Source organism: Megalobrama amblycephala, linkage group LG13 (genome assembly GCF_018812025.1).
Source record: "Megalobrama amblycephala isolate DHTTF-2021 linkage group LG13, ASM1881202v1, whole genome shotgun sequence".
NCBI classification, from domain to species: domain Eukaryota; kingdom Metazoa; phylum Chordata; class Actinopteri; order Cypriniformes; family Xenocyprididae; genus Megalobrama; species Megalobrama amblycephala.
Window position 1 is genome coordinate 7,544,370 of NC_063056.1, and position 10,937 is coordinate 7,555,306.

General features: G+C 35.8%; 1 protein-coding gene across 2 annotated transcripts; it reads right to left on the minus strand.

Moving 5' to 3' along the window:
* Nucleotides 1-673: 673 nt before the first annotated feature.
* Nucleotides 674-4,476, minus strand: LOC125243252 (zinc-binding protein A33-like). Of its 2 annotated transcripts, none has more exons than XM_048152745.1 (4): nt 4,369-4,476; nt 2,599-2,661; nt 2,096-2,122; nt 674-1,973 (listed from the first exon to the last, which is right to left on the minus strand). In XM_048152745.1, the coding sequence occupies exons 2-4, from the start codon at nt 2,657-2,659 to the stop codon at nt 1,417-1,419; spliced, it is 645 nt and encodes a 214-aa protein (XP_048008702.1). In that variant the 5' UTR covers nt 2,660-2,661; nt 4,369-4,476; the 3' UTR covers nt 674-1,416. The 2 variants fall into 2 exon arrangements, 1 of the variants encoding a protein (XP_048008702.1); XR_007179000.1 differs by having other exon boundaries at nt 1,855-1,973; nt 2,096-2,276; nt 4,369-4,464.
* Nucleotides 4,477-10,937: the final 6,461 nt, after the last annotated feature.

Genomic DNA, 10,937 nt, shown 5'->3' on the forward strand with positions numbered 1-10,937 from the left:
CAGTACAGCGTTGTTGAAATAACGCTTTATTTTGGCTCAGTAGCTTCTGCAGCATGAACACAAGCATGTAGAGTCTGCTATTGCTGTTGTTGGTGCTGTTTTGTGGTGTTAGCGCGTCTGACTAGGGTCGACACGTGGGGTGATGACATCATCGTTTCAGAAAATATACGGAATGCCCCGTCCACACGATAACGCAAAGACGGCGTTTTCAAATGTATCCACTCTGGGACCCGGGCTGCGTTCCACTCCAGTTTTAGACACGCACTCGCGAACTTCCCTACACACTTCCACTCGGGGGAATCGCTGCCGCCATTTTGAAGTGCGTTCCACTTCGTGAAGTGGATGAGGGAAGTTTACATGGACAGACCCTCGCTCCCTCGATTTTAACCGAGCGAGTCTACTTCACATGTACACTTCAGGCAGCTCCATAACCCACAATGCAATACGATTATGACGTCACCGCATATCGCGTTTAATTTACCCTACCACAAACAATTCTATGATATATTAATTTTTTTTTTAAACATTTAAAACACACATATATACATATAGAATGCTGTATTAAACAAATTTGTAAGGGGAAAAAATGAATAATAAATTGCGGATTCCAAGTGATCAAGGGCTCAGGACGTTCCAGTTCAGCCCATTGCAAAGGTTCCGCCAGAAGTGGGCCCTCGTGCAACGTAAGCAATGACGTACATCCGAGTCAACGAGACCGAGGGAAGTTAGCGAGGGCGAGTTAGTGAACTGGAACGCAGCTCTGGTTTCAAAAAATAGCGGTTTCACCGTTCTAAAACGCCAGTTCTAAAACGCCTATCCGATAAAAAATTTGTGCGGTTTCACAGAAACGCGTCTCCGTGTGGACGGGGCCTAAAAATTTGAAAAAATGACGCTAGATTAGTTCACTTATGTTCACGAGAAGGGTCAAATTAGAAAAATTTGAAAACAAATTATCTGAAGGTACACATAGGTCAAATAGCATCTCTATTGTTGGTCATTTAAATGTATCTGTGACAAATATGTAATAGCCTATATATATATATATATATATATATATATATATATGTAATTGGGTTTTGGAGGATCCTTAAAGTTTGTCTCGTATTTGTCCTGTCTTTGACGTAAAAGCAGCTTGAGGCTGTGTGTGTTCTTGTGGTTTAATCAGACAGAGTTGGTGTGACACCATTGAGATGAATGATAATGGTAATATGGTCTTCTTTTTGTGTAATTTGTTCACATTTTATCTAATGTATGTCTTTTTCAATATAATGTACTTACACATGAACTAGACTCAAAGCTTCATTCTACTTTGAATTATCCATGAAATCCATGTAGGCTAATTATTGTGCAGTTACTTTTTGTTTTGCAAATTCTAATCCTCTAAAACAACTCATGCATAGATAATCTTTGCAGATTTCATGTTTTATATTTTGGAGGAACACTGACAGGTGTGATGATCAGTGGCTTTGAGTTTTTACCTTCATCATTAAGGTATGGATCTAACCCTGGATAGAGTTTCTCAGTGAACGTCTGACCAGTGAAAGAGTAGATATGAGATCTGGAGTCCACGTCATAAAAAGAGACCAGACCCTCCTCATAATTCACAAACACTCCCACCTTCTCAGGTTTCACTCTCAGAGATAAAGAGACAGGTGGATCATCATAAGCTATATATTCATTCTCATTCTCCAGCATCAGAACCCAGACTCCATTCTCAGGACTCGCTGCAATCTCCCCCTTCCTGTTAATGGATTCTCTGACCACTCCTATACCCCAATCAGTCTTTCCCTTCACCTGCACCTCATAGTAAAATCTCCCTGAACTGAATCCCTGCTTTGCCAGAACAGATCTGTCCTCTAATCTCTTTGGGTTTTTTGGGACATCCTGCTTAATGTCTCCATGACGGACTTGTTTTCCATCATCAGACAGGATGAGATATGGATTCGCTGTATCAGGATCCAGAGTCACATCCACTGAGAGAGATCAGACATTATCAGTCAACTTCAGATTAAACACTTTTATATGTACAGTATATAATACAGATTAACAAAGTATTGTCAGTGTATTGAAGAAAATGGTGTCAGTCACACTGTACCTGCAAACTTCTGCACAAACTTCAACCCTGTGAACACAGATGACAATATAATGATGAATTTTTCGTGGGAATGATTTCAGATTATCATTGAGGTTATCTTCATTGGCAGCATTAGTGGCATGTTGTCAGCAGACGAGGAACACACGTGGTGATTGATGAAGGTGGTGACTGAGTTGACTCCCTGACACATGCAAAACAAACAATGTGTTTACAGGAAATATGCAATAGAAGTCAATGGGACAAACATGTTGGGGGGGGGGGGGGGGTGATTTAGTAAGTAATTTTATTATAACAGTCTAATGCTAACATGGCAAGTTTAAGTTATAGTCATTTTTTAAACAGTATGATCCTTTGCATTTTAAGATAAAATAATTACCTGCAGTGATCACCAGCAGATCACCGATGCTTAAATTTAATTTAACCCAGAATATTGTTTGAAAAAATTATTTTCTTTGATAGTAACTGACAATCAAATCCATACACTGTATTTTAAACTTACATACCAGTTTGACTGAGTTTTTTATTTAGAGTCCCATCTAGTGCTGGACCACTGGAGGACGCCATGACTGACAAAACAATGAAGAGAAGCAAGAGACAAAATTGATAATACTAATACTCAAAGATTTTAAATATTTCTCCACTGATGGCCCATCAAAAGTAGCGGTATATTCTGACAAAATATTTATTTTCCAAGTGACATTTAAATCACACATATTTCACTGTATTGCTGTTTTTGACATCCATCAGCTCATGCAGCAATAGTTCAGAAAAGTGTTTGGGACTGTGTGACTCTTTCCAGTTCAGTTCCAGTTATGTTGTTTTACTTTGACTCCAAACATAAAATAATCTTATTTTGTTGGCTTTGTGGGTGTTTGTATGACAGAAAACATGAGCATGGATATGAACATGAATTTCCTTGAATTTCAGATTTTTGAAGAGGAAATGCACACAGGGGCCAGTTGCTCAAACTTAGTCACTATATTAAGACTGTGTCTTAAGAACTAGTTTGACCAACTTGCAGTTAACCAATGTTATTTTTCCAATTCAAATTACTCCAATCTACCTTTTTCTGTAAAAGACTTAAAAAAATTAGGACCACTCTTCAAGAAAAACATTAGTGTCTTAACATTTAAGACTAGTCTTTAGATTAGATTAGATTAACTTTATTAATCCCCGAAGGGAAATTCACATACCACAGCACATAAAGTACACATTCCACATCAATACACAATCAGATTTCTAACAATTATCTTGTATAGCACTGGTTGTAAAATCTAATGGCTGTTGGTAAAAAGGACCTTCTGTAACGTTCCTTATAACACCTAGGTTGAATTAATCTTGAACTAAAAGAACTCTCGCCAGCATGAACTAAATCATAAAGAGGATGGCATTCATGATTCATCATGTTAATCAGTTTGTCAGTCATTCTAACCTGAGCTATGCCATCTATAGTGGGAAACACACACCCCACAACCGAACCTGCTTTCTTAATTAGCTTATGCTTAGCTTTGTGGTTTATGCAACCGGCCCCAGTTTACAAGATAGAATAAGAATTTAACTGCTGAAGTGCCGTCATAAATGTACTTGCGTAGCATAGGTTGTTAGTTGTTAAAGTGATGGATCGATCATGAATGATTAGTTTATTTTGAACAGATCTTTAATATGTCTCTGGAACAATGAGTCATCTTAGTTTCGGAATGTTTCGGAATTTTACTGCAACAACTAACAGTTGCTCTAGGCAACACAACCACAGGTATGACGGCACTTCAGCAGCTAAATTCTTATTCAGTCTTGAATTACTTGTGCATTTCCTCTTCAAAAACCTGACAAGAAAAATTCATGTTCATATCCTTATATTTTATGTCATACAAACACCCATCAAGACAACAAAATAAGATCATTTTATGTTTGGAGTTGAAATAATAGTGAGTCTGCTAATTATAATGTACTATAAGTTAAACTAGTAACCACTGATTATATCGAATCAAAAGTACTAGATTTGATTTCTGTCCTGTTGGAAAAATAATACTGAAAATAGTATCTCTTCTGGAGACACCTGACTTTATATAAAACTGATCATACAGCGAGGGTTTTTTTCTGTATATGAAAGACAACACAGGATAAAAGGCAGTTAAAGTACTTTCTGTTTCTGAAGTCTTTTAGTTGTGTGACATGACAAATGATATCAAACTTTACAGCCAGAATGACATACTCATTAACAATATTCTAGAGTTTAAAACTGCCGAACAAGCTCTTACATTTCCATCACTTACCTTTGAGTGAATATCAGCTGTGATCACTAGTTTCTGTGTGTCTGAATAAAGTTTAAAGAAGTTTCCAGTTCATCTGTTTTATTTAGTTTCACCTTCACTGAATTCTTACTCTCAGCTGCAGTGATGTCATAGCCCCGCCCACAGTCATGAATATGGAACAGTTTCTAATTCATCCCTGCTGAGTGTGCAAACACTTTAACATCATTAGTTGGGTAAACTTTTATAGCAGTGAATGAGAGACTTGATTAAATATATATGTGTTTCCATTTGTGCAAATAGCAAAAGAAAAACTCCATAATACTGTTTTCACAACTTTCAAAAAGAGGGAAAAAATATAGATAGCGATTGATAACGGCAGCCAGAAAAGAGAAAGATGTCATTTTTACCGTGTTGTTGTATTTGTTATCCCCCTCATCCTCCAATTAATCAAATACACGTCTCTACAATCCTTGACTGCATCAAAAGATTGAGAGCGTTGTCAAGGTGGAGTCCACACCAGCTCAGTCAGGATCTGATGCTCTTGAGGCTCGATGAAGTAAATAAATTACAGATATCGATAATAGTTCTATGTATAAGTAATTTCACTCTGAGACTTGTTTAGAGAGGTTTACGAATCACCAAATACAATGGCTTTGGTTTAATAACAAGATACAGAATAAAAATACAAAAGCATAAAAGCGAGCAAAGTCTTCACCCGAGGTATTGTACAACTTCCAATATATATAGTCTGCAAAGATCACATCCTTTTCCTGACATAAAACACCTCCTTGTTTGTCAAAGTCTAAGATACACAGGTCATCTACATCTACATTTTTGTCAGAACAATGTAAATAATTGCACATATGTAGGGACTTTTATAAGTAAAAATGAATAGTCTTCATCATCAAATTTATTAATTTCTCGTCAACGATCAAGTGTCGATTCTCAGTGCAGCACAGAAGGAAACCCGCCGGTAAAGCATGAAAGAAACAGCTCACAGTATATTTATAGTGTGTTAAATAACAGTTTTATAAAACCTTTTAAATATCTGATAATATTTCTGCTAACAACGAAACAGTTATAGTAAGTTTAACTAATGAAGAGTTGATCATGAGAGCACAGGTGGATGCGATGTGTTGTAAAACAGTAGGAACTGATCTGTCCATGCTGGATATTGATGTTTCATCACAGAAATCTGTCAGCTGAAAGCTATATCAGTTATAGAATTGAACACTTTAATTCAATGTTAACAGCTGGAGAGGAGAGAGAAAATGGCTAGATGTCCTTAAATAGCATGTAGACCCTAGTGAAAAATAAATATACTAAAATCTATTTGAAATGCAGTTATTTTATGCTAAGTGTACTACAATTGTATTTACTTTTGCTTGTACTTAATATAAATACCCTGCAATTGTAATTTTAGTATACTAAATTGCTATACTTAAAGTCTGCTAAACTGGAACAAGTATTTTTGTGTTGAGGTCCAACTAAAGATATATTAAGTATATTTGATTGTGCTAAAGTGGAACTATTGCAAGTATACTTTAATATAAGTATATACATCTTGCATTCAAATTATACAGTGATCATACAATCCTTACTAATAGTGATATTAAACACATTGTAAAATTTAGAAATATGCATTGTGCAATAAAGAAGAACTGCAAATAAAGTTTAATTGAAATATTTATGTCAGTGTGTCTGTAAATAGTCAACATTTGAAGCGGATCAAAACCCTTCATCAAAGTTATCCTAAAACCTTACTAACTTTTTTTGATCTACTTCACATGCTGACTACTATATATTGATGGGTTTTTATTTAGTGTGAAATGAATGTAGGCCTATTTTAAATGCATTTTGGTAGGGTTTTTTCACTAGGCAGACTCTGCATCCATTGCCTCTGACATGTTTTCTCACCGTCAAGTACTTAACTCAGAAACTCTTAAGGAAATCCAGAGTTACTTAAACTCATAATTATGAGTTGTGCTGATGTTCATGTGCATTTTAAATACATTCTTTCTGACATGACTTGAAAACACTGTAACTGCTGAAGCTAAACCTTGACCTCCATTGGCCTGCCCCAACATCCCACTATTGGTTGAACCACAATGATTGACATGTTTTGAACATGCCATAAAGCAAGATGTAACGAGTACATCTAGTGTTATAGGAAGTGTTCCCGGTTCCGCTGACCTAATTTATGCAGCCTAACAATCCTTTAACGGATTTGAAAGTATAAATTGATAATGTGTTATGTGTATGCCAGGTTTAAGAGATGAGCTTTTAGTCTAGATTTAAACTGACAGAGTGTGTCTGCTTCCCGAACAATGCTAGGAAGATTGTTCCAGAGTTTAGGTGCCAAATAGGAGAAGGATCTACCGCCTGCGGTTGATTTTGATATTCTAGGTATTATCAGCTGGCCTGAAATCTGAGATCGCAATAGACATGAAGGACTATAATGCTTTAAGAGCTCGCTCAGGTACTGGGGAGCTAAACCATTTAGTGCTTTGTAAGTAATTAGCAAGATTTTAAAATCTATACGATGTTTAACAGGAAGCCAATGCAGTGTTGACAGAACTGGGCTAATATGGTCATACTCTTTAGTTCTAGTAAGAACTCTAGCTGCTGCATTTTGTATGAGCTGTAGTTTATTTATCAGGCGAGCAGAACAACCACCCAGTAGAGTGTCACAATAATCTAGCCTTGAGGTCATAAACGCATTAACTAACTGTTCTGCATTTTTCATTGAGAGCATATGTCGTAGTTTAGATATATTTTTAAGATGAAAGAGTGCGGTTTTACAAATGCTAGAAACATGGCCTTCAAATGAAAAATTGGTATCAAAGAGCACACCCAGGTTCCTAACTGACGACGAAGACTTAACCAAGCAGCAATCAAGTGTTAGACAGTATTCTAGGTTATTACGTGAAGAAGTATTTGAATCTCTGTTTTTTCTGAATTTAGTAGTAGGAAATTACTGGTCATCCAATTTTCTATATCAGCTATGCATTCTGTTAATTTTGTGAATTGGTAAGTTTCGTCTGGGCGCAAAGAAATATAGAGCTAAGTATCATCAGCGTAACAATGAAAACTAACAGCATACTTCCTAATGATATCTCCCAAGGGTAGTGAAAAGCAACAGTCCTAGTACTCGGCCTTGTGGTAATCCATATTTAACTTGTGATCGATATGACATCTCTTCGTTTACTACTTCAAACTGATAACGGTCAGATAAGTAAGATTTGAACCATGACAATATGATTCCACTAATGCCAACATAATTTTCGAGTCTATTTAAAAGAATATTGTGATCGATAGTGTTAAATGCAGCACTAAGATCCAGTAACACTAATAGAGAGATACAACCACAATCTGATGATAAGAGCAAATCATTAGTAACTCTAATGAGAGCAGTCTTAGTACTATGGTACGGTCTAAATCCTTACTGGAAATCCTCACAGATACTATTTCTTTCTAAAAAGGAACATAGTTGTGATGATACTGCCTTTTCTAGTTTTTTTGACAGAAAAGTGAGATTTGAGATCGGCCTGTAATTGACTAATTCTCTAGGATCAAGTTGTGTTTTTTTAATAAGAGGTTTAACCTGTTAGCCAGCACCCCCGCTTTTGGAAAATCCCAAAAAATGACATACCCAAACTAAAACAGATACAGTTCATGAACCCTTTGCACTAAAAGCATAAGTAAGGTCTCATTTGAAAGCAGACACTTTGCAGTTTATGGTAAAATCATAATTAATTATTGTCACAATGAGGAAAATAGTTAAAAATAGCTTTGAAATTTTGAAAAGTTATTAGAAATTTATTTTTATGAAATATATTTATGAAAATAAAAGTGAAGTTGGCCTTGTGGCAATCTAGAAATGCACTGCAGCTAAAGCCACATGTCTGACCATGTTATATTTCTAATCTGAAGATGATAGGTTTAAAACTCTGAGTTTTATTACATGGTTTTTCAAGACCATGTCATGAGACTTTATTTAGAAAGGACTCTAAAATGTTAACTGATGTTTATTGTCATCTATTCAAGGGTATTGTCTATATTGTGTTTGTGGTGCTAACAGCCCCATTCAGTTTCAGTCTCCCCTGAACACATTCACACCTCTCCAGCCAGCTTATGGCTCTTATTATTTTCTTTTGTCTCTATTATAATTACTGATGTTCTATTCAAGATGATCTAATCCCTCATTTCATTCACCAAACTTCTCACTTCACCTTCTTTCAAACTGTATCTAATGCCCTTCTTGGAAAAAAGAGAGAAAAAAAGTGAGCTTTACTATTAAAAATTATTTATTTACATTATAGCTTAGAACAGGTGCATCTCTGGGCTTGTTAGCATGTTAGCTTAGCACACCATCAAAACACGACAATTTATAAGATTAAAACCATGTTTTTTCTCCAAACTTACTAGTCGATTGTTTTAAATAACCTTCTTTGATGTGATGTGGCTTTGGATCAAAAATCAGACAGAAAATATATCATTTTAGGCTATTCTGCACAATGAGAAAAGCTATCTCGATTAGCATTGCATTATAAATATAATCTACTATTATGAATACCTGACATGGCGTGAAGAACACAGATAAACCACATATCGTCACAATCGTGTATTTATTACTTTCAAAAGTGACGTTCTGTATGTTTATATCAATGATTATAGTGATGTCTGGTAGCCTCTGTTAGTTCCGTGTATGTCACATGACTGCCTCTTGTTCATGATGTATTATTTGTGAACTAAAGGTGCACAGAGCGCCCTCCGGCTACTGGTATGGTTTGAACACACAGTAGTCAGTGTATTCAGCGCTCATATAATGACAACAGCGTGTTTTGGGTAAAAATTTAATAAATATTAATCCTCTGTATAGCAAATTGACATAAACGTATGACAGTCCATCAGTATTTCTCCAAATGTGCATGTTTTTAAGCTAAAAGCCCCGAGGGATGTTATTTTGTGGAGTTTTTTCATGATGATCGTACAGAGTTTTTTTCTCAATGGCTGAAGCTGACGCTCATATTTCAATGAAAAGGTAACGACTCCGTTTCTCATATTCATAACTCCCGACGTATATTAACAAATAACGGTCACTATACGATGTTGAGAGTAAAATAAAGATTAAAAATTGAAGCTCGAGTCTTAGATCTTTTTAATGATGTATAGTTTGTCAAGGTAATTACATTAAATCTAACAGTAAATTTGAGCTAATTTAAACAAAGAAGCTTCGGTGCGTTGGCGTGCCACTGCTGGTTAACAGGTTAATAATAGCCAGCTTAAAACTTTTTGGTACGTATCCTAGTGATAAAGATGAATTAATGATATTAAGAAGAGGATCTATGACCTCTGGAAGCATCTCTTTCTATAGCTTAGTCAGTATAGGGTCTAACATACTTGTTAATTTTGATGATTTAACAAGTTTAGATAATTCTTCCTCTCCTAAAACAGTGAATGAATTGAATTTTTCCTCAGGAACACTAGTAGACACTGTAGTAGACAGACGGTTGCATGGTTATAATTTTCTCTCTAATATTGTCAATCTTGCAAATAAAGAAGTTCATAAAGTCATTACATTACAAGGTCTTTCTGTACTCAATCATTCTCTCTCTCCACAAAATGCGAAAAACTTCTAGTTTTGTTTTCTTCCATCTGTGCTCCCTTTTTCAGGGCCCGAGTGTGCTCGTTGTACCATGGCTTTGGATTAATTTCCTTAATGTTTTTTTTAAGCGCAAAGGAGAAACTGAGTCTAATGTGCTGGAAAAGACACAGGCAATAGTTTCTGTTGCAACATCGAGGTCTTCTAAGCTGTCTGGCATGCTAAGGTGATGAAACTGATCAGGAAGATTATTTATAAAGTGATCTTTAGTGGTAGAAGTGATGGTTCTACCATATTTATGGCAGGGAGGCAGTTTTGCAGCCTTGACAAAATGTAGTATACACAAGACTAGATAATGATCTGAGATGTCGTCATTCTGCTGTAGAATTTCAACGGCATCAATATCGATTCCATGTGACAATATTAGATCTAAAGTATGATTACGATAATGAGTGGGTCCTGACACATGTTGTCTAACTCCAATAGAGTTTAGAATGTCTGTAAATGCCAATCCCAATGCACCAACAACAAGGACTTTATCTATACTTTAGCTAGTACTAACTCCAATAGAAAATCAGCAAATTCTTTGATAAAGTCTGTATGGTGTCCTGGTGGCCTGTATACCGGAGCCAGCACAAATGTCAACTTACATAACGTTACATAAAGTACTAGGGATGTCCCGATCAAGTATTTTTGCCCTCGAGTCCGAGTCATTTGATTTTGAGTATCTACCGATACTGAGTCCCGATCCGATACTTCTATAATACATAAAAAAATAATAAAGAAGAGCGAAAAAACAGATCCAGGATGTTCCTTATTTTTTATTTAATTCACCTCATTTTAACATTCAACAACTCTGTTAATAAACAGAGCACTTCTGTGAGGTAGCTTGAACAATCAAGTAATAAATAACATATATTCTTCACTTTTGGACCTTAGTGCAACAGTAAATATAAAAAAGTCTAATATAAAAATGAATAGCACC